At 42.1% G+C, this 24,152-nt stretch overlaps 1 protein-coding gene across 19 annotated transcripts in view; it reads right to left on the bottom strand.

Moving 5' to 3' along the window:
• The window catches only part of tns1b (tensin 1b), a 200,269-nt gene that overhangs the window by 11,286 nt on the left and 164,831 nt on the right, over positions 1 to 24,152 (bottom strand). For 15 of the 19 annotated variants that reach the window (XM_055015174.1, XM_055015159.1, XM_055015168.1 and 12 more), the window contains 9 exons: positions 11,890 to 13,398; positions 10,587 to 10,667; positions 7,561 to 7,754; positions 7,325 to 7,463; positions 3,932 to 4,027; positions 3,483 to 3,509; positions 2,282 to 2,462; positions 946 to 1,985; positions 120 to 206 (listed from right to left, as the gene is read on the bottom strand). In XM_055015174.1, coding sequence (XP_054871149.1) covers positions 120 to 206; positions 946 to 1,985; positions 2,282 to 2,462; positions 3,483 to 3,509; positions 3,932 to 4,027; positions 7,325 to 7,463; positions 7,561 to 7,754; positions 10,587 to 10,667; positions 11,890 to 13,398 — 3,354 coding nt within the window. The remainder of the gene's footprint in view (positions 1 to 119; positions 207 to 945; positions 1,986 to 2,281; positions 2,463 to 3,482; positions 3,510 to 3,931; positions 4,028 to 7,324; positions 7,464 to 7,560; positions 7,755 to 10,586; positions 10,668 to 11,889; positions 13,399 to 24,152) is intronic. The other 4 variants (XM_055015166.1, XM_055015169.1, XM_055015167.1 and 1 more) reach the window with 4 other exon arrangements.

Here is a 24,152-nt window from a genome sequence, read left to right on the forward strand (position 1 = left end):
CTAAACTTTTTCAGTGGGAACACAAATAACTACACTTGCTTGGACCTATATTTGATGAAACACCATTAGAAATTGTTAGAGTAGTCGTATTTCAAGTGGAAACTCTGTCAGCAGCTTACCTTGTTCCCTGGAAATGTCTGGCTTGTACCAGAACTTGGACGTGTCTTGAACAAACTTGACATTCAGTCTGCTCTCAGGGCTTCCATCTACAATAAAAACAACAAAAATATCACAGAACATCACAGAAATACATCCCCTTTTTCTTGCTGATATACCTGTGAAGCGGAACAGCCAAAGTACACTAAAAGACAATGAGTGTCACTGACAACACATTTGAAAGCTAAAAACATCAAACTCATTTTGCCCTTGAACGCTACGCAAAGTAATTCATAACACCAAAAACCTTTTTTTCAGTCAAAAACATTCCAGAAGCTAGAAATTCTTGCATATGAAAACTGGCTTTAACTGACTGCTTATACTGGGTGTGGCAAGAATTCAATGTTGTTGTCTGTGAACATAATCTCTCAATCTCAGTGACAACCTCCCCTTCTGGAAAAGAGGAAAATTACACAAACTCTCTTGATGTGTGCTTATGATGTAAGTCATTTATATTTCATTTATATATATACATATATAGTAGAACAGTACAGTTTTAAATCATGGCAACCAATTTCTGAACTTAAATGTCCAATGACAACTACACATATGTACTGGTAAATCTCTGTGGGTGCAACAAGGAAGCACTCAAAATAGCATGGTAAGGTAACTCTAAGGCTACTGTCTGATCAAAGAGAGAGTCTAAACTGTCTATCACCACATCAGAGGTCGCCTTGGGATAAACCGCTTCATTATCTGAATCAGGCTACTTCAGAAAAGGATGGAAGGAGTCAAACAGTATTTTGAAATCTGTTTTTGTGTTATTCAATAAAAAATATATGTCCTCACCAGGCATGTTGAACCGTGAGAAGTCAGAGAGAGTGTGGAAGTAGCTGGGAGTGCTTCCTCCACTCACTGGGGACATTATCTTTCCGTTCAGTGTGCCATAGGACAGCGCTCCATTTGGTCTATCGCCGCTTGACATGCGCCTCTTCTCTGGAAGCTGGGGTTGGAAACCAGGGGCTGGGCTCCCCTGCCTGAACCCCACACCTGTTCCCATCATACCCCCATCCTGGTAGCCTGCCGGTGAGATGGGGAAGGAGGGAGTGGGAGGTCCCTGGTAGCCGGAAGAGCTGCTCTGTCGTGACAGGTTTCCATGTCTTTCATCTGGCGTGGTGTAACCACTGTGCATGGGGTGACGGTCTAAACTGGGGCTTCTCTGTGACATCTGAGAAACAGATGGGTGACGGCCCAACACTGGACTGCCTTGAGGGTGCGTGAGGGATGGCTGTCGACTGAGCACTGGGCTGCTCTGAATAGGCTGACCCAGGGACGGCTGTCTGCTAAGAACTGGGCTTTGCTGAGACCCCTGTCCCAAAAAGGCCTGTCTGCTGAGGACTGGACTGCTCTGACCTCCCTGAGACAGACGACGACCAAGGATGGGACTCCCGCCGAGACCTGGCATGCCCACTTCAAAACCATTAGCTGGTGATGTTTGCTGGCCCATGAAGGGACGATCTTGATTTGCACTGTGCAGCTGGAGGACGGGACTCTGTGTGGAGCCAAGGATGTTGGTCTGGCGTTGTGCATGAGGACTTCCATGGCTGAGTGTGGTCTGAGGGGGTTCTGAGTTTGGTGGGCTAGGATCTGAGGTTACATAGCTCCCCAAGACGGTGTTAGGACCAAGGTAGGACAGTGTGGGGGTAGGAGCACCAAGGTAGGAAGAGGCTGGAGAGCTAGAATCCAGGTAGGAAGGAGTGGGGGTGTTCAGGCCTTGATATGATGGGGTGGGAGTCGGGTAGGCACTCTCTGTAGCCTGGGAGCGGAATCCAGAATCAGTAGTGGGTTGGGACGGAGTGCTAACACTGCTCTCTGGTAAGGGGTGATCACTGGAAGACAGAGAAGACAAGTCTGTTAGCCAACTGCTCTTCCTCTGTTGGGCAGATTTTTCTTCCATTCTTTAAGGTTTTCATCTGAGTTTACTTGCATTTTTAGGAATTGAATGATTGACAGAGTATGTCTTCACAAAGCGCACACCATGTGTGACCTTAAAAGACTTTCTTTTTTTAAAAATACTAGAACCATGTATGATTTCCATCCGTATTAACACATACATTTGTTTCTTTGCAGTTCATTCTTAATATACACACTTGGATGAAGAAGTAGTCTTATGTGTTTTACTTACCCCTGTGAGCTCTGGATGGGACTGCTGCTGGACAAAGGTGTGTTCAGTGTGTGGGTGGCAGGACTTGTACTTCCCTGCTGGCTTGTGGTCTCTCCTGGTGGGCTAAGGCTCCGAGGTGATGCAGGCAGCTCTCCCCCTGCCTGTGCTGACCTCGCCACAGACTCTACATAGCTTCTAGGTGCTGTATATGAAAAAAAAAGTGTATTAGGGCATTTACAACATATTTACGTTGCATGCAACAGTACAGTAGATTCTGATTTGTGAATTTAGAGGGTGGAGTGTTTCATTATTCTCAACATGGGTGATGCAATGCCAAAAGAAATAGTTGAGTGGCACAAGAGTGGAAATAATTTGACTAAAGGCCAATTCATGGTTTCTGCAAGTCCACTGCAGACTTGCAAGCAGACAGTGGACACGGACATGTTCTATTCATACTACAACAGGTACATGTCAGTCTCCTACACAGGCAATTGCATTGCTCCTCACACCAAAGACAGAAAATACACGCAAAACATGTGTGGATGTTTCTGAGAGCCTGTGCCTTTGCATTTCTTACGGGGTATAGCAGCTGAGCTGTATGGCACCATGTCAGTGTGATAATTGCTTAGGTGTGCTGAGCATAGTGGGAGAACATAGCTTGGGATTTCTGGAGAATTCAGCACTTTGGCTGCACAGTCGATAGAAAGCATGTTCAAATCAAATCTCTAAGGTCCAGCAGCAAATACGTCAATTACAACTCTTTAAGTGATGAATTATTATGTGTGGATGACGGAGAATCTCTAAACACAGTCTCTCCTCTGAGCAAGCATTTGTTTCTAGTTTTCCTCAGCACATGTGCTGTCTGCTCGCTTTCAGTACCTGCAGTTTGCGTGTTCACACATTTTGGGCTGCATGCAGATGTTTGTAGAGGAGTCCATGCAGACCCTCACGGACTTAAACGGATGACTAAATTCACATCACATGTACCTTTGTGCACACGTGGATGCAGAAAGCATGAATTTGCCGTAGTAGTGTCAAATGCTGCTGTGAGAGTGGTTGTGACTTTTCCAGGAAAGAAACACAAATGGGAATGGATTTGCCACACATGGTATGTTGGTGGGCTACAACTGATAGAATATGTCTCGAAAAATGGGGTGGAGAAAATTAAAATCTCAATTCTCAAAGTTACTGATTATCTACGGCATTGCAGCAGCACTCTTACCTTCCTCACCCTCACTGCTCTCATCATCTGTGGCGCGTCATTGGAGACAATCCAGAGAAACAAAATTTTGTAAAAGAATAAAGAAACAAGATGGGGTGCTGGAGAGAGAGTGTATTTACTGAGCTGTATTTATTCAGTTTGGTGTTGGTAGGGAGTGTGGCTGTTAGGGAATGCCAAAGGGATATTATTAACACACACACAAAGAAAGTCTTTTCAGAAAGTCTAAAGGTTGAGAGGCTTTTTGCTGGCCAATGCCCCGTCTGTAATTTAATTATCATGTGTCTCAGCTGACCTCATACTTAAATCTATTTTTTTTTCCAAAGTTTAAACTGTAAACTACTTTGAACATAGAAAGCAGCAGCAAACTGCCTCACATTTAGCTCCTGCCTTAACATATTTGAGTTGCCAGACCGACCACTAAATGTATTATGAAAAGAGCCACAACCAACCTGAGCCTGTTTGATTGAGTAGAATTTCTGCTGGGTTGTGGGGCTTCAAACCCAGAGCTGACAGTGGAGTCTTGGCGAGACCAGGAGGGGACCGACCTGAAGAGAAATTGGACACTTGTCACCACACAGCATCACAGACCACAGACATCTTGACAGCTGCTACCTGTTGACACGGTCTAAAAATGAATTCCTACCTTTGTGAGAAAAATGACAGTGCATTATACCAGCTGTCATAATATAAATTTATTTTCCATCTGACCTAGTCAGTTTTGTGTTAACAACCTCTTAATATTCAAATCCAACCAGGTAAAAAGCTGTCAAGACACAGTTTCATATCTACATGGATTGACACAAGACAGCGACATATTCAGATGGGTGTGCCCATGCCTCATGCTCTGATGGAGGGCCAAAACATGCATGTGACCAATCACAACAAACCTCACTCTAGCATCAGCAGGATGAGGTGTGTCCAACATGAGTTCACATCAAAGCAGAGCTGGGTCAAACTGGACTCAAAGGACACAGTTGTTCGTTCCATTAAAGTTTTGTTGACTCCAAGCTTGCTTTAGCTTCATATAATCTTTGCTGTATTTGCGATACTAGCATTACAGTATTTCTTTAAAGCATCTGTTGCCAAAAAGATTTTAACATCCATGAAATAGAAGGAGCTTTGACACAGTCTCTGCTTTATTAACACTGGAGGGAAAGATGAGGAGTGGAGTGTGTCGCCACCACAGCCTTAGTCAGTCATTAGACCTGTATTACTATAATTATCTTCACTGAATATGTTTAATTCCGAGTGACTTTTTCCATTTTATGAACCTGTCTTCTACTTCTACCCTGCCATTACAACACCAACTACTCCTTTTTCCCATCCAGCATTAACACAGACAATCATTGTGGTTAAAAAAAAACCTCAGGCTACAGAAACATATTGCTATTATCAAAGGACAAGACGTAAATGGCTGCGCAAGACTGGCAGGGGGAGGGGAGGGAGGCAGGATGATGGTTGCAGTGAAACAAGGCAGCAACAGGAACCCAAACAGGGATGACAACAGCAACACAGAGAGCAGCAACTGCTGAGAGTGTGGGAGTTCATAATAATGGTGCATTTGTGTGCTGGTCAGTATGTGTTTCTGTGTCAAGTCAATCAAATCAATATCTTTATTGTCACTGGAACCTGTGCAGTGAAATTAAGCGCAATCTTTAAAAGAACAGTGCAAGTTAAAATAGAATAAAATAATAATAATAATAATAATAATAATAATAATAATAATAATAAAATAAATATATAAATAAATATAAAGGATAATTTAACAATAAAATATAAATAAATAAAAAATAATAATTTTTAAAAATCTAAAAAAATTAATAATAAATATGTGTACATGAGTAAAGCCTGGTGTTGATTCATAAAGTGCTTCACTCTCATTTTCCCGTGTTTTGTTAAGCAGAGAAGCTGCAGTGTGTTTAATTTTTCACCTGGAGTGCTGCTCTCGTGTGGCTCTCATGCCAAAGCGGTGCAGGACTGTGGTAAGTGATGGGGAAAGGGTCACTCGGGCAGGGAAAAGGGGGCAGGAATCAACATGGCTGACGCTGTGGAACGGTGGAACCCCAGCGGAGAGACGTGCATCCTCCACTTACCAAAGAATCCCAATCAATTCTTTGTACCTGAAACCTCGATGCCCCACCTTTAATCATGGGTGGTGTGTGTGGGGGCGAGGGACAGGCTACGTGGACACACTACTCAGAGGACAGTGTTATGGTCTGGTGTCACGTGAGCTGATCAATTATCCAATCATGCACCTTTAACAAGTTTTGCAAGGAATAGCAAAACTGTTTCCAGTTAACCGGTAACACCAGTTAACTACATTATGTGCTCAGCCGAGAGAAAGATTTTGTACTTCATTAAACCCTAAAATTTTCTTTAGTTTTATTTAAGATTGCCTTGTTTGTGACTGTAAATGTTCAGCAGAGTGTGACTCTGTACACAGTGTTCCCACTCGGCGAGAAAGGAAAGATGTTACGCCATGAAACGGGTGTTAAAAATACAGCGTGCATTTTTATGACTAACTTTTATGGGTGTGCCCTGAGGGAGATAGGCAAGACGACTGGATGAGGTAATTGGTAGAACTGGCAAAGAACATGTTACCTAATGCATGACTCTAGTCTTGAGAGGGGAGACGGGATATGAAGTGGAGAAGATGGGTGTGTGTGTGTCTGTGTGTGTCTGTGTGTATATTTGTTCCTAACTGTGGACATTGATTTGTCTATATCTTTTCTGTTTTCCGGGTTTATTGAAAACAGTTGTGGTGTCAAATGGAGGACATAAACAGAAAACTTGTTAATTCAGATAAAATGCATTAAGAGTACCTGTAAACCTTTACACCTCAGTCTTTTCCTGTTTTAGCTTCAAGTTAGATTGCATTTGTGCCACTGAAACATGAGTAGACAAGCTGACAACCTGCTGAGTAAATTGATGGCTAAAATAAGAATTGCATTTAGGAGCAAATGGAAGTTAATCCAGCAAAGATAAAGTAATGTACTATGACCTGCTTCCAAGTACTCTAGACTTCTGTGTAAATGTTGAACTACAAAAGACCCATTTTGAAAAAAAAATGCTTCACTGCCAGAGAGACCTGGAGCTAGATACATAAAACTGTGTGTACAATAACAGGTCAAAACTGACAGAAATATGCATTCTTTTCACCAAATTCTAAAACCACACGTTTCATAAATCTCATTATTTTCGAACTGGGCTCTCACAGCTGTATTTATGCACAATTACCTGTGACTGTGGAATGTAAATAAAAATGATAACGTTCATCACTCATAAACAGCTATTTGAAGATAATTTGGTAAATTAGTCCTTGATGAAAGTTTTACAGATTGCTGTGAAGATTTCAAAAATAACACACTGAGGGAAACTGGCAAAACACGATTTACATTTAACCTCATAGTTTCAGCTGCATTTGGCTCTAGAAAACTGTGTGTACCTGGATTTAAGTATGTGTGAAGTGCACACATTCTCACCACACATTACTGCTTTATAGATACTAGTTTATGCGTAGAAGATGGTGTACGCGTGACTTTTGTGTACATGCTTTGATCTGGCCCCTGAATGCTACTTAAAGAGGCAGGCTTTTGGCAGGTACCATTAAAAAAGAAAAAAAAAACTGTGGTTGTAAACATCTGGAATAACTTGTCAGTCTTCAATAATTGATTCTATGGATAAGCTTGCCATTTTGCACGAGGCCATGGATTTTACTGGATGATCATAATTTTCTGCTGTTAAACACAACCTTCGGTTAGGATATAAATCATTTGAAGGCCTAAATATTTAAGTATGTCTGAGCTCCACAGTGCCCTCAGTCAGCCAGAGGGGGGACTTACACAGGTTGAAGTAAGGGGTTTGCGGCGAGATGGGGAAGGCAGGGGTTTGGGGAAACGCCTCACCACCAAATGTTGGTGTGGGACCTATAGGACCTCCTTCCATTTCCTCAAAGGCCTCTCGGTAGCTGTGCATATTCCTCTAGAGAGGGGGACAATGACATGAGAAAACAAACACAAACTCATGTTATCGTGGGCATGAAAGCATGACAACATGTTCCATAATGTCCGTTTTCTACCTCCTTGGGTCGTCCTCCAGGGTTCAGCGCTATGGCGTTGACAAACTCTGGAGAAACACAGCGAATAGGGGAGCGAACTGGGACTTCGGAAGACAGATTGTCCTCCGGACCGTTCTGTTGCTGGCCCTCACTGGTGATGCGACGGCGGGGAAGAGTTGCAGGCTCATCCAAAGATATTGCACGGGCTTGGACACCTGAGATGACATAAAAGTGACAAGTGTTAGAGTTCAACAAGGCCTGGCCACTGCTGCTCTATATCCCATTTCACTCTGGCAAATCCATCACCAGATGTTAACTGTTGTCAGGCAGACTGTGAATGCTCACTGCACAGGCCACTGTGTGCTGTTAGCGAACAATTAAACATGGCAAAGCATTGGCTGGAGGCAGTGGCTCCTTAAATTATCAATTTTAACATGCACACTCGCAAGGTTAATGGAAGATTCACTTTTCATCTAAGTGAAGCCCTTGAGTCACAAAAATTATGCAAAAATTAAACTGATACATTAAGAAAGCCATTCCAAACACAAACTCAACCTTGAAAATGAGGCACATAAAGTGATATTTTATTCTTCTGTGTAACTTTTTTTTTTTTTTTATTCTGGGAGAAAATGTTCTCTTGCACAAATAATCAAGACTTTCTGAAACACAGAGTTGTTTAATGCGTCCATGTGGCCAGCTCTGGCCGAACATCAAAGCACTCAGTAAGCTGATTTTTGTTAATCTGGTTTGAACTGTAAAAGGGAGAGAAAGCTAGCAGCAAAAAACAAACAGGATTGAAGTTAAGAGGGTTTTTTAGCTAATATCCAATACCACTGACTGGTAGGTTGCAGTAGCAAAGCACAAAGCGCTTGCCAAAGCAACAAAGCCAGTGCGAAAGAATACCACTGGCTGCTCTGCACTTTGGAACAAGATGAAGGTTAATGGGAGAAAGAAGTGAAAATACAACAGGTTTAAGAAACAAGAGGGTAAGACTGGGAATAATAAATTCTGTGGTGGTGTTTGAGCTGAGGCAGTTCACCCTGTGGCTATTTCGACAGTTTTTTTCTTGATGTTTCAAAATCTGTCGCTAAAACAGTTGAATGTGTTTGTTGGACCTCGAGCTGCCTTATTGTGTATTTTGAAAGTGTTTAGGAAGATTTCTTTATACATCTCCTCTTTCACACCTAGAAAATGGCTTATCCAGGTGTAAAGATCTCAGGGAGAAACCAGAAAAAAACAAACGTAAGCTAACAGTGACCTTAAAAATGTGACATCAGGCTTTTGTCATCTTAATGCTGGCAGATGTCTCTGTAGACACACCCTAGGAGCCTTACTGTTGTGGAAACGGTAAAAATACTGCTATCCCCTTCACTCAGCTTCACTCTGAAGTGAGGAAAAAAAACTGGCAATTATCTGTGGACAAAAGTTAGTGATAGCCGCTGTGAAAATCTAAAATTAGGAATGAAGTTAGCTGCCATTGCCACACAACAAAAAAAACTGGTGTTTAGGTTTGCTCCAGACACCAACATAACCTTCCAAATATCTCTGTTTTCTATTACCGTTATTATTTTATTGAAGTATTTCATGCAGTGTTTTGAAATGATGGAAGTGAATCAATGATAAACAAGTGCCAGTCATGCCATCTGTGAGGATACTTGATTTATCTCCAGCTTCAAATACCTTAGTGTTGGCCAACAAGTCTGAATTCTGACAGCTTTAAAAAGCATGCAGTCTACACCCCCAAAACAGAAACACCCACCATCACACCAGGCCTGAAAACTGAGAACCAGATGTACCCACGATACACTGCTCTACAGCAGAGCACTGTCAAACACTATGCTGTTGTCCTAGTGACGGCTAATGGTTTCCAGCTGGGATGTCTGCTAATCCCTCTTTTTTGCATCTTTTCTCCCATTTCTTAGCCGTTTAAATTCCAGCTATCATGTGGAATAAGCGTGGCATTGATTCCAAAAACATAAACCTGATAGGTGATCCTGTGGGTTTGTTTTTTTCTTTACTTTTAAAAGGAGAGAAACCACAGTTTCCATATGTGCACACCTGCAGCTGGGAGAAGTCATTTAAGGTAAGACTGAGGGAACTGCACTCCTGGTAAAGACTATTCAAATCAATAACAGAATTGACTTTTTTTAATGTGTACAATAAAAGCATCACTATGAAATATGTGTGAATACTACTCTTGGTTTGTAAATGTCATGCAGGCTGCAGATGTGATCTCATTAGAACTTCATGCCATTTCTACAATCTGAGATCTTCTCTAACATTAACTAACTTTGTTGCAGTGTTGCATCACTGTAAAAGATCTTGCTATCTGTGGTAAAGAGGCCAGACTGGCCCCTTCACACAGAACAATCCCGTCTGCATTGTGGTCACTAACTCTCAGCGGACACATACTACTTTAGTAATGTTTCCAACTAGGACTATGGTCTCTCTTTCATTTGCTATCTTTTGTCTGTTTTTGTAAATCTTGAAAATAGTGCGAGTGAAAAAAGCCGCCTTGAATGAGGCCAGTGTATCCTGGCTTCTGTATTGTTCCCCAAGTTTGGCAAAACGGATCTTGTGACATGCACTCTCCTGGCAAGGGACAGAGCCTCCTTTGTGCTTCCCCTGTCTCGTTCTTGTGAAACTTTAACATTATCCAATTGGGTTTTTTCTACGCCACAATTGGGGTAATTCCCTAACCTTGAAGAAGAGAACTGCAACTCAGAACAAACAAAAATAAAGGGTGAGTGTGTATGAAGAGAGGAATAAGTGGTTAGTTTGATGATGATGCCGCTGCTCCTCAAACCCAAGGATGACAGAGAAAATGTACGAAAAGGAGGAAGTGAAACAGAAAGACAAAATGAGCAGCTGCAGATGGGGTAGTCAATTATTAAACAAGAAACGAGAAATCATTAAATGAAAACCAAAGCCCACCGCACTCAAAGGCAAAGCAGATACAGACTTGAACTTGGGCTGAAGAAACACTTGAAAAAAGGACTTCTCCTTTTTTCTTGAAGTGTTCCTCCAGACAGGATGGAAGAACCAACCCGAGAGGGAGTGAGAACGGCGGTGCTCAGACTGAGAAGAGGTCATGCTGGGGATGACACTTTGGACACGAGCCGAGTACTCTGGGTAAACAGATGAATGATGAAAGAAAGAAAGAAGAATGATGATGACAATAGAAATAAAAGGAAAACAGGCAGGTCGAGGATGAGGTCTCTGACAAGAACAGGAGAAGACAACTGAAATTTTCTGTTCACATAATGCATGCTTATTCCTGTTACTGACGTTTCCACAACAACCTCTGAGTGAATCCCACAAGTTAAACAATGTTGTTGTTATTGTTACTAAACCAGTCATGTAAAAGAGCGTTTGTATGTCAGAGGAAATAGAGGGCAATAGGACATGGAACTCATTTTCCCTCACACAAGCAGTACATGGCATTTCCTCCTCATGATGGTGTTAAACTAGTATTTAGAGCTGTTTGATGTGCATAATTATTCTACATTTAAATGACAGAAAAATGAAGAAAAGCATTGTGTTGATTTCAGAAAACCTCTGACTGCTGTCTATTATCTGAGTGCTCAGTTATCACACTGCTTTATGTTGACTTTGTTCCATTTCTTGCTGCTCTGCAGGATGTCTGATGTGCTTATCTGAGGCCAGTCAACCTGGAGAGAACTCTTCCTGTTTGAGCCTGAATGATTGGGACTGATGACGTGACATTCAGGAAATAAGATAAGAGCAGAGCTGTGTTTTCCAAGAGAGATGTGTATACAGTGTACGAATGATGGAATTGAGTTCACTCTTCACCACATGTTTTGTCCCGTATTTGCTGCCACTCATGGCCTCATGGTGAAAATTCAGAGAAATCTGGTTCTGTGCAGACAAAGGACTGTTAAATTATGTAGTTCAACATCACAGTCAACTCTTTAAAATATACAGGAGTTTCATGAACTAATTGACATGATATGGCATCTTTATGTGTCCCATCATGGTACATAAAACTAAGTATTGTGGTTTCTTCTGTAAGTATAAGTGATGTCTTTGAGCTGTGGCTCAAATGGTAGAGTGGGTTCTCCACGCAAGGTTGGTGGTTTGATCCCCTGTTGCTCTTGGCAGGCGAGCACCTTGCATGGCAGCTCCTGTGACCTCCACAGGATGTCACTCTGATTCACTCACATATTGTTCCTATAACAAATCTTAAGAATGGCATCAGAACATTTAATCCTGTTATGTATCCTTAGAATCAGAAAAAATAATAAGATCATATCCTAAGATTTGGACAGAGTGCTGAAATCACAAATGGAGAATAGCGTCAGCATGAAATAAATGAATGTTAGATCTTACCAGCAACTCTTTGGGCCACCAGACCTTCAACGTTGAACACTTCATCTGGCTCACTGTCTCTTGGCTGCTGTGATGCTGAGGCTGCAGCAGGGCTTCTCTGTGACTCAGAGGCCTCTGCCGGCTGTGTGGCAGGTGGGTAGTTGTTAATGGACTTGAGCTGAAGATGGCCACTTACAGCAGGGGAGGCTTGTAAGGGAGTGCTGGTTCCAGCTGTTTCAGAACTGTAATTCAGAGATCCATGGACAGGTACAGGCTCTGGTGTACTAGGCTTCCCCAGTGACATCTGGGATGGTGTCAAGTGACTGGCCAGGTTTGATACTGGTCCAGATAAGTGGGTATGAATGGCGGCATCAGCCTGGTAGGACGGTCTGGTTTGGCTCTGGGAGAAGGATGGCTGGGTGGTCACCACAACACTGTTGTCCTGCAATGGAGCACTTTGGGATTTTGTCACAACCGAACGGCCTGGTTCCAGGTCCAACATGAGGAGATTAAGGGTTTCAATAGATTGCTCAATCTCTTGCTGGGAGGCACTGTGGCGATGAGGGAACTGTGGCAGGCTGTGATGACTGGGAAACACTGCTACAGAAGGTGGTGGACTGAATGTAAGGCCTTCAGTTACCGGCTCCTCAGGTACACCGAATCGCTGCCAGACATTGAGACCACGCTGGACAGCATCTCTGCTACTAGTGGTGCGGGTGGGGGCTGGTGGCATAGATTTTGGCTCTGCACCAAATGACTGAGAGCGATCAAGACTGCCATTCTGGGTTGCCATGTAATTACACGAGGATGGGATTAAATCACTTTGGATCAAAGTGACAGGTTTGTCAGATATGCCAACGTGTGGCTGGATGGTTTCCAGTGGCTTTTCTGGGACACTGCGCTCCAGATATGGCACATGGTCTTGGCCATTGATGTGTGACTCAGACTGGTAGTAAAGATCAGCCGGTGTAGCACGACCATCTGTGGAGGAGAATGTCCCAAGACTGTCCACACTGTTGCCCTCTTGACTTGTAGGAAGCTCATCATCTAAAATGTCAGTTTCTCGGTCAATGGCACTGTGCCCATTAACATGGACCTGAGCAGGCACAAGGTGAAGCATCCCTCCAACAGCAGACCTCGGGGTGGAAAGGTAGGCCTGTCGGTGCATGGGCCCCTCCAAGCCACTCAGCAGCTGCTCTAGCTCCTTTTTCTCTTGGGGACTGATGGGTTGTTGGGCAGGTGAGGCGTGGTGATGGACTGAGGGTAACTCCTCCCCCACAGGAATGTGCGTTTGGCTCACCGTGGACGCCTGAGGAGCTGTTGTCGCTTCATCAGTTCGATCAGTTTTGATGGAGGCAGTAGAGTTTCCTGAGTCGCTGCTCACTGACAAGGCATGGTCAACTGCAGGTAGAGCGTGTTCGACAGCAGTGGGCGGAAGGCCGTTTGATGTGACTGTTCCTTCAACAGAATCCTTTTTGCGAACTTTGGCATAAAGGCTGCCGTCCAAGGGCCCCTGGGTATGGATGACTTCTAAAACACAAAAGGATGACAAAGTCTCATTACAATCAGATTAAGCAAAATAGGACAATCAACAATCCCTCAGTTTTCCACAACCTTTTAATTTTCAATTGCCCAAGTATTTTTAGAGCCACCATTACTTGGCCATTTCAGAAACAAATGAGTAATCTCCTAAATATAAGCACATGTGATTCATCAGGACATTAGGGAGTGTGAAGAACTATCAGAGAGAGAAGTATGGGTGTCGGGAGATTGCATGGGCATAGCCAAAGCAGCTGCAGTTAAATTAAACACTGGCTCATGTCCACTTATTCTACCAGCTTCAGGAAATGAGCAGGGTCTGTGGCATGCACTGTGGAAAAAACGATGAAGTCACAGGAGCCTGCCTTACACTTTCTCAAGCCAGTTGCATTAATCGGTGCCACCTGAGAAATGCTGGTATATCAGAAGACAGATCTGTTGTTGATTTTATTTGCTTATGATCCCCACAACTGTGAACAGGATAAGTTGTTGGAATGGATTAATGGACATCAATTATGTAATTTGCCAAGTTGTTCACTCATGAGCTTACATGGAATGCTGCACTGTAGAGGAACACAAATGCACACGCACGTATTGTACTGTACATTCTCACACAGCCACAACCAAGTCCAGTGAGGAGGAAATAGGGTGCCCCAATCAGAAGAATTTAGTCATCACTGGAAAAACTACCTCACTGAGTAAGGAAGGCCTGGAGGCTTTTCCTGGCTTATGAAACCCAAAGCAAAGCAAAACATACAGTCACACTGAAAAGTCTGAAACACACGTGTATTCACACAAACTAACGCGCACCTTTCTCCTCTTACCCAGTCAATTAATATTTTCATATGGTCAGTGTCTATGAAAACGTGAGTCCATTCTCCAAGAATGTAATGTCAGTGTAAAATATCACATCTGCTAGCAACACTTAGTGTTGTTATATATACTTGAGGAATCTAAAAAGAAAAACAATACCTTGTTAGACAATTCTCCTCCCCCTGTCCATTAAAGTTCCCAAGAAACCCCATAACCCATGATGAGACAAGTCCTGATGACCAAATCAGATTCTACAGCTGGGAAAGGAGCTGTACAAAGAAGCTGTCTGTGTCTCTGTAACTTATAGATATCTCCATCTCAGCTGTAGTGAATACGGGGCTCTGTAATAGAGCTTGGTGGGCGTACACAAGCTGGGTACTGCAAGGTCCCCTTGGCTGGCCTGAGGCAACTTGCCAAGGGAATGGCGCACTGTAGACGCTGCACTGTCAAGCTGCTGGTGGAAGCAAATCTGGTGGCTCTTGGTCACAGAAAAGCATGTTTTTACTACCAATCTGTTAGTGAGTCAGCTTAAGTACACTGATGGACCACATGCAGAGAATGAGGTAATGGTAGTTTCTAAAGGATCTAGTCTGATAAAGGCATGTTGCAGTATCACATGCCATTTACACAGTATCTGTGTTGTAAACTTGATGTTTGGTCAGGACGCTGACTGATCACTACTCAGCATCGTTCTCAAACTTACCTGAGTCAATGTGGGATAAACACATTGCAAATGTTAAGATTATTTTTAGTCTTAATTATGAATACTCGTATAGAGTCAATGTCGTCTACCCTGAAAAGTTAGCTGGTGATACAGGAGGCTCCAAATCAAGTCATCATTACACTCATGAAACTGCATAAGTATCAAGTGAGTATCAAGCCCACTGACATGAACACACACACACACACACACACACACACACACACACACACACACACACACACACACACACACACACACACCCCTTTAATGCATCAGTCATGTCGATAAACATAGACATAAGTCGTAAAAGATGAGCCCTCCTCACTTTCTCCATTTCAGTACCTTTATAATCACCTGCTCTGAAGCCAAATGTGACTCCCACAGTTAGGATGATCAGTCACCCAGCACAGCTGATTCCACATCCTCACTGTCTGAACTACAACAGTTCTACAAGCTACCTCAATGTAAGTCACAGCCTTGTCAAAGGAAATAGCAGAAACACCTCCACAGGAGGAGGCTCCCCTACCTGTGTGAGCAGTGGACGACAGTACAGTTCCAAAGTAAGCTGGGAAAACCCTGCAGAGGAGCCCCCGGGGTGGGACATGAAGGATTACAGCAGGAGTTGGGGAGTTGGTTTTGGCTACTGTTCCTTCTCCTCCTCCCTCTCCTGAATAGCTTGCTGTCTGGCCGGAGAGCTGCTGCTGTTGCTTGCTGTGCTGTGGCTCGCACTAGTCTAAAGGCTGCCCCTGCTATGTGTGCGTATGTGGGAGGTCTATCACAACAGCCTGTTTGATGGTGTATGTGATGGGTGGGGGCAAAGGGCCGCTCAATTTCACAGTATAGAGTTTGAAAGAATGACATCAGTCCCTTTAGGCCTGACTCTCTCACACACCTACTTCCTAGACGTAAAGCTTGTTATGAGTCATGAGTATGTTTTACTAAAATGACAGCTTTTTCCGCAATTATTCCACGTGTTCGCTCATTTATGCTCTAAATTGAAAGAATAAACATTCATAGAAGTAACCCCTTTCCATGCACACACATACACACAGAAGCCCATCCTTTAGTCCACTGGTGTCAAAAACACTCATGTAATGGAAACAGCTAGCTCGTCCAGCAACAGTCATTTAACAAGCTTTCTCCAAGCTAGGAAGCAAGGAGCAAACTCCACCCTGCTGCAGGCAGATGGAGAAAACAGAAAGGCTTAGCGAGTAGAAAATAGAAGAATACCCTGAGTGACTGCTGGTTGGATTTGTAAAGAATATAAAGAAGTATAAACTGAAAATGATGGATAAAAGCTGATATAGATGATTTACAGTAGAAGCTTGTTGGGATTGTAAGATGGTTTATACACGTAGCAAATAAAACACAGCCTGTTTTCCCACCATTTGAAAGCTGTCTTCAGTCTGTTGTTCGGTTCATATCACCTAACCATCTGTACACATTAGCATGCAGGACAGTCCCTTCACTATTCCACAGCACAATGCACAGCAATTGACAACAACCACAGACGTCATTCTGACTGATGATAAACATGTGACTTTAGCCTCCACTAAACTTTTTCTTATTTCAAATGCTGATTTTAAAGGAAATCAATGCATTTATATGGCTACAGATTTCATACTGGCACAGTTTTCTCTCATTTAATTGATAGATCACACTAAGTTCCCTGCTTTTTCTCAAACTTTTTTACTCTTCTTCCTTCCTCCTCCCATATCCTCCCTCTGGTCTCTATCCTGTCAGTGATGATGATGGCTGTGGTGGTTCCAGCTGTGCCATGGCGTCACATCAAATAAAAGTCCAGCGTAGTCAGCCCTCTTTAACTAGCTCACGTCTTCACTTAAGAGACGATGCGACTGATCGGCAGAATCCCCATTTGTTCTACAGGAAATCTAATCTGTCACTTTACACTTGTGAGACTGTTTTTAGGGCAGGCAGACTATTTATGTTGAGGCTGCTTCTGTGTGTGGTGCTATGTCTGCTGCTGTTTTCATTTGGCTGAAATGAATCCACATAAGCGTCCACAAATAACCTTTGACAGCGTTCCTTCGTGTGATAAGAAAGGACATGTGTATGTGTGATATTCTACACTGTGTGTGTCTATGTTGGTGTGTTTTTACGTGCTCCCTAGGAGGTAAATACTTGCTCTGTGATCCCGAGCACATTACTCAGAGGAGAATGTCTGCAATCCTGACCTCATAGACCTAACTAATTATACAACAGCAGGAGAGAGTGAACCATGTGTAACCAGTCTGGAATGACCAGTCGCGTTGCTACATCACATTCATTAGAAGGGGGCAAAAAACACTTTGTAACAAAGTGCTTTTAAACAAAAAAAAAGCTGATAAATAATGTTAAAACAAAAGAGTAGATCAAGCTGTTTTAATCTTTAATAGCTAAACTGGATATGTGCTGCAGATACACTGCTGTTCAAAAGTTTGGGGTCACCCAGACAATTTCATATTTTCCATAAAATCTCACACTTTTATTCATGTGATAACATATTTGCACAAGGGTTTTCTAATCATCAATGAGCCTTTCAACACCATTAGCTAACACAATGTAGCATTAGAACACAGGAGTGATGGTTGCTGGAAATGTTCCTCTGTACCCCTATGGAGATATTCCATTAAAAATCAGCTGTTTCCAGCTAGAATAGTCATTTACCACATTAACAATGTCTAGGCTGTATTTTTGATTAATTTAATGTTATCTTCATTGAAAAAAATGTGCTTTTTTTTTTTCAAAAATAAGGACATTTTTAAGTGACTTCAAACTTTTGAACGGTAGTGTATGTGTAATTCAATTCTTCCAAGTCAAACAGAACATTTCAGATATCCACAGTGTCATTCTTCCTCACCACAGCTGCCATTGCAGATCTCCATACTGTCATCTTTCCTACAACAAAATCCATCACTTTTTACATTTCTATGTATGGGGTTCCTAAGCAGCGTGCAGCATTATGCACAACAATTTAGAGCGTCATAATGATGCTTGAGATATCTGCAACTACTACAAGGTTCTAACAGACATACAGATATATCTGTTGTCTTATTACTCAGACTGATGTTACAAGTATCTTGAAAAAATATTCAGACTAGTCACAGTGTAAATACAACAAATCATAACGATTGTTGATAACTGTAAATTTAATTCAGGACAGACAAACTCAGCTGTTACGTGTAAAAATGGCTTACCACAAGAAAAAACATCTTGATCAGCAGATACAGTATGAGGCATTCAAACTATCTGCTCCAAATAAAGTTATTGCAATATGAACAATGCAAAAAAAGAAAAAAAAGCAACTTTGTTGTAGACAAAAGGTGCTGCCAGATATTTTGAGGTTCTGTGGGCCAGATGCTGCAACTGTGTGACCTCTTCATCTTTAAACTTTGAGCTCTGACCTTTGTGCCACTAGATCCCCCTTTACAGCGGAAATAGCATGTTTCCCCTGTAGCTTACATGTATAAATGCACACATATGTTGCTCTTGAAAGCGTGTGTATGTGCGTGTGCGTGTGTATACTGCATTCTAAAACAGTCAGGGGGTCTGTGTCTTCTACTCCCAAGTGTGGCATTAATTTAAAGCAGTGACGAAACACTTTCTGAGAAGGTCCCCTAAGGACACAGTGCTACAAACACTAATAGCCAGACAAGAAAAAGCTCTAAGTGTATTTACATTTAAGCAGCTCAAGAGAATGAAGAGTCTCAGTAGCTTTACTTGCTGGTGTAACAGTATCTATGTATAGCCTGTGCCATATTTAATTAAAGTTAATAGTTTAAGCATTGATTTGGCAGCAATGCATGTCGGTAGAATATGTTAGGGCTCAAGGACAACTATTTAAGTAATACTCTGGCCTCATAAATGATCTACATGAGAGGCTGCTGCAAGTTCTGAACTGGATTAATTTCACTTGTGACGACTGCTGTAAAAAAGTCAGCAAAGAGCTAACGAAGGCTACCTGAAGTAAAGCAACATAGCACTTGTCATTTTAGCGGCGTCCTTGTGATACGACTTGGTGCATGAATGTACAGTAATGCATGTTTAAATACAGTTTAGCTAATGCCAAACCCATAGTCCCAAAATGCTTAGTCAAATGTAAGTACAGGAACTCGTTCGAGCCTAATGAACACTGGCCCTGCAGCTCATTAAATATACATCAAAGATTGCTGTGAATCAATGTGTGTGAGTGCACACTCTTTGGGATTGGAGAAACAAAGGACAAGGTAATGGAAAGTGGAACAAGCAGGGAAAGGATATTGATTACTGCTGATCACTTCAGACTGGCCAACACCGCCCTGACTATAGGAAACATTAACTGTATTCTGAAAATATGCTTCAAAGATAAACACAAAGTAGTGTCAAATAATATCCATCATATCCAAGTGTATCCAGGTATTCAAACTGCAACTCATCATAACCAGTAACCCTGTGGCAAGTAACATGTAGCTGCTACTGGTTTAACACAGTAACTATACACAGCAAAAATACCAAAAACAACACAAAAGCATAGCCATAACCAACACATAGCATGCGCTATAAATCAGCCAGACAGTTCATCCATGCAAAGCATTATGTTTCACTGTGTGTCTCAGGAAAAGTCATCAACTGTCGTTAGCAGCAGGGTTGCAAAGGGAAAAATCATAAGGGCCAAATGAGGAGAGTGTCTGATGAGCTGGCTGTAACTATCTTACTCTAGAGGTGAAGAGAAGCTTTGATGGACAAACTCTTACTAGCTATGATCTGGAAAGACTACAAAGCCGGAAGCATGTCACTTTGCCTGAAGCCTTGATAGTTTATGCAGACCCTCCTCAAAGCAACTTTTGTCAGCCCTTCTTTTAATCAAGATCAATAACAGCTGCATCGATAGGTTTCTACGATGTGCGTGAGAGATACAGGAAAGATCACCTAAATAAAAAAAAAACACTTCATTGCACCATCCTAAGGTTGAAGAGATTCTCTGGCCTTTATGAAGTGGTGTTTCATTATGCTACTCATCAGGAAACAGTAGTAAAGAGGGACTACCAGTCCAAATTTTTCAACAAAGAATTTTTAGTCCAAGGATTTCTCCATCACTTTCTTACTTTATCAAAATATTCACATTTACTTTAGTCCATCTAATTGCCATCTAAATACTCTTTTGTGGCCTACGCTTTGTGTCACTGTGTGTTAGCGCCTGCCAAGACAGCAAAACAGAGGTTATTTCTATCTCCATTCACATCCTATTCCCACCCATGCAAGTGCTCTGAACAACCAGTTAAAGTCTTTAGAGCAGTGACAAGGGCATGAACGCTCACCAGTTCCCCCCGTCTGGCTTTGTATTGGTAGGAACAGATAAATAAACCAGAAGCACCACTATCAGGGACTGAATCTGGGTAGTGATTGTGTCACTATCCATCCCAGGGGAAGCCTAAACTGATAATGGTGCTCAGCTGAGCAAAATGGAAGTTCCTGGATGTATTATAGTGTAATGGCTTGATTATGCTGCTTTTTGCAGTACGATTTCTTGTGAAGTGAAAAATACCTTGTTATGACAAAGACTTGGAAACACGAGTGCACAAATAGAGTTCTCTTTAGAAGGAAGTTAATAAAAAGAGGGGAGAGGCTAGTATTCCCAGTGGAACCAATATGAAAGTGTCTGACTTCATGTATAAACCATAGTCCCTTTCTCCTTGTAAAGTTCATCTCCTGTGTTTTTCCACCTCTTGGCTCTGAAGGGATCTATTCAGTAAATTCAGTGACCCATACAGAAGGATACTCTGGGCCAGTAACAATAAATAAGACAGCAGTATCCCATAAAGAAAGGGCAACTCATGGTCTGCTCATGTTGTCCTCCCCACTTTAAGTTGACTCAAAGAGCTGGAAAGACTAATATAATGCAAGATGGCTAAGTGCCTAATCAAAGCCACTTTTAACACCTTTGAGAAAGGTTTTGCATTAACATTTAGCATTTGTTGGGAAATGGAGGGAGTCATCTGCTGTCTACTGTCTCTAGATTCAGGCTTATCAACTGAACTAACCGTAGGGCTTTGAAATTCCCGAATATAATATTATTCACAAGGAAAAGCAGCTGTAGACTACGATGAAGGTTTTTTGTGTGTTCTCCTTCTACAGCACAAAGACATTAAACTGGATAAAATATGGGTAAAAAGAGAGTCTTGTGAGAAGAACTTGTGGAAAGTGATCATGATTAATTATGTCTTGGCTCATCTATGGCACTTTTAGCCAGATCAGCTGTGTAAAGATGGCTGAAAAAGAAGAAAAAGGGGGAGAGAAAGAGTTTGCGTCTGGCTAACAGCTGGAGTAAAGCTGTCTCTATAAGGAGGTAACAGACCACTCATTCATTCCCACACATGAGGGACGGCAGATAACCAGCACTCTTTCTCTCTGAATTAGCCATGCCTTGCAAAGATCTCTATGGTACTCACACTACAGTACAGTACAAAACTGGAGTATACTCAAATTTTCTGGGTGTGAAATTCAGTTTGCAAATCCAGTGCAGACATCATAGCTGGCTGTGCTAACTAAGCTATATCCAGAGCCTAACATTCTTTATCTTTCCTAGCAGAAATCCCTGTCCCTGTGGCCCTGTAACCAGGGTCCAAATGGGGACACTCCACAACACAAGGCACTTGTTCTCTCTTTGTGTCCAACGCAGTCTTAACTGGAAGGCCTTTATTTTTCTGTCTTGGCCGCTACGCAATTGGAGCTGTGTAAAGTTTGGAGTCAAAGCAGCCTAATCCGCCCAAAGCCTCAGACCAGACTGAGGAATTGATAGCATGGACGCCTGTTGCCAACACAAAGGGCCAGACAGTTCACCTCTGCATCTTCTTGGAGAAACGCCACACCCAGACAATGTCTGTGTTTCAATGAGATCGCATTCTTACGGAGGAAGTTGGCTTTTTGCATCAGGGGAAGGTTGTCAGCGTGGCTGAGAAGTACTGGATACAAAAAAGTTCAGACCAGCTGGTATCAGAAGAAGTGAACAGCTGCTGTCCAGAGCCCACACATTCAAATCAATTCGCAAAGACATGTACTTATTAGTCTTATTTTTATTTAATAATGAAGCAACTCATCTGGAACCATCTGGCTACAATAGCAACATCTGAAGAGCAGATTGATGGAGAATCCACTCCAGTGGAAGCTTGGGTCACATTGTGACCAAGTAGTTGACCCTGCTGATGGGTCCATGGACACGATGCTTACTCCTGATTGAGGGTTCTACTCTGCAGTTGACACGGATTACCTACCTAATGGTTGTTGGGATCGATCAGAAGGAGATTTTACCACCAGATCGATTCTAAAGATCAGATTTATATTACAATTTGAGCATGATTGAATTCAATTACAAGAAGACAAGACATGTCATGGTAGTATTTGAGTCAGTGGGGAGGTTTAAATCTTTACACATTTCTTTTAGCTGAGAGCATGAGAGAGACTGGATGTGACTGGAACTAGTAGTTCTATTCTCTGATTTATCCTCCAAATGGGAAAAACACTGCATTCGTTTAGAATTAGAAAAGGCTATATTTCACTGTCTGTGGTAATTTATTGCTCACCTGAACAACGCACCATTTGAATCTCAGTCATCTGTATGGAACCAAACATAGTCTCAGCAGTGATATCATTCTGTTGCATCAACTTGTATCTCCACCAGGATTATTTAACTCCTCTTATCCCACCCCACCCCTGTCTGTGGATCTAAACACAGACTTAATAGGACCTGACATTTAAACACCTCTCTCTTGCTATAAGAATTTAGCGACAAATCATCTGTGCCCAGCAGGACAAGCATGGTCAATTCATAACTTCCATTGGAAAAGTCAAGGGCTAGAGCACAGACATATGTCCCCTTGACTAATGTGCATGAGATCAAGGAGGAAGTGTTAACCTCCTGAGGAGAAACTACACAACAACAGGGAAATGCTTATTGGACCCTGGATAAACAGAAACTTTGTAGCATCAGAAAATATGCTAACACAGAGAAATCAAGGACACTTGACTAACTTTGTCTCTAGAATCTGCTACAGTTTCCAAAAACTTCAATTTCAAAACACAAACCACAGCATTCATTTAGTGTTCAAGGAGTTCTGCACAGTCTTGGACATTATTCCTATTGTAAAGTATTTGCTGAGACCTGGGAACATTGCTGCTATGAAACTGACCATTGATGAACCAGGAAGTCAGACTGTAAAGTTTGATGGATTTTTAAAACAGATAGTTTCATTGATATTTTCTTTAGCTTTATATTTCGAAGATGTTTATCTAACCTGGGGGTTTGCTTCAATCGTGTCTGACAGTCTGCCTTCTTGTATTAGTAGATTTATTTCTCAAAATGTCACCACATTCCAAGATCACAGCAATAAACTTGTTAAGCATAATGATATTATTCCAACCAAGAATGTTCACTAAACTACATAAAAGGAGAAGGGCTACAATAAATTTGACTAGTCACCAAAAACAGAAAACTTTGTTGGATAAAGGATTAAACTTAAAAAGAAATATTAACAAATACCACAATGTGGCCAAGTGTTTGGATAATAGACAACATGATGTCAATAAGTAATTCAATACATTCCCAGAAGCAGACAAAATCAAGTTTCTGGTTCTACAGTACCAAGCTTGCTACTCACATGTTGTAAAAGACGTCAGCTGCTGAATTTGAATTTGAACCTTTCTCTCCGGCGTTATATAAAGAACACACTGGACATTGGCTCACGACTGAACTCTTCAGCAGTTATCAAACCTTGAAAAAAGGCATCAGCTGCATTGTGCCAAAGGGAAATCGAAGAACTACTGGACTCAAATTCACCATGTAACTCTTAGAAACTGTCCGTCTCTGCTGAGCAGCAGCAGCGTACGCAAACCCACACTGACATTCTCTGTCACTCCTCCTCCCGTGAATGTGTGCACAAAAGAGCTTCACAGTCGAGTGGAGGAGTCTGCCTTTAACTCCTCCGACTCCTCAGAGGACAGAGAGGGGGGAGAAAAGGTCTCTTAGACATTGGAGAGAGAGAAAGTGAAGTGGCAGTTTGAGACTAAATGGGTTGAAGTTTGGACCAAAATATCCTCAAAAATCGTATTGGAATATTGGAAAAGCTCTTTTTGTCTACAGCCAAATCCTATACTGATTAGATTCTGTGCAAAAAATACAGCAAATGTTACTTTGAAAGGATACAATTAACTTGATATTGCTAAGGGGAATTAGAGAACTCAAAACAGTAATCAA

Source organism: Amphiprion ocellaris, chromosome 11 (assembly GCF_022539595.1).
Source record: "Amphiprion ocellaris isolate individual 3 ecotype Okinawa chromosome 11, ASM2253959v1, whole genome shotgun sequence".
NCBI classification, from domain to species: Eukaryota; Metazoa; Chordata; class Actinopteri; family Pomacentridae; genus Amphiprion; species Amphiprion ocellaris.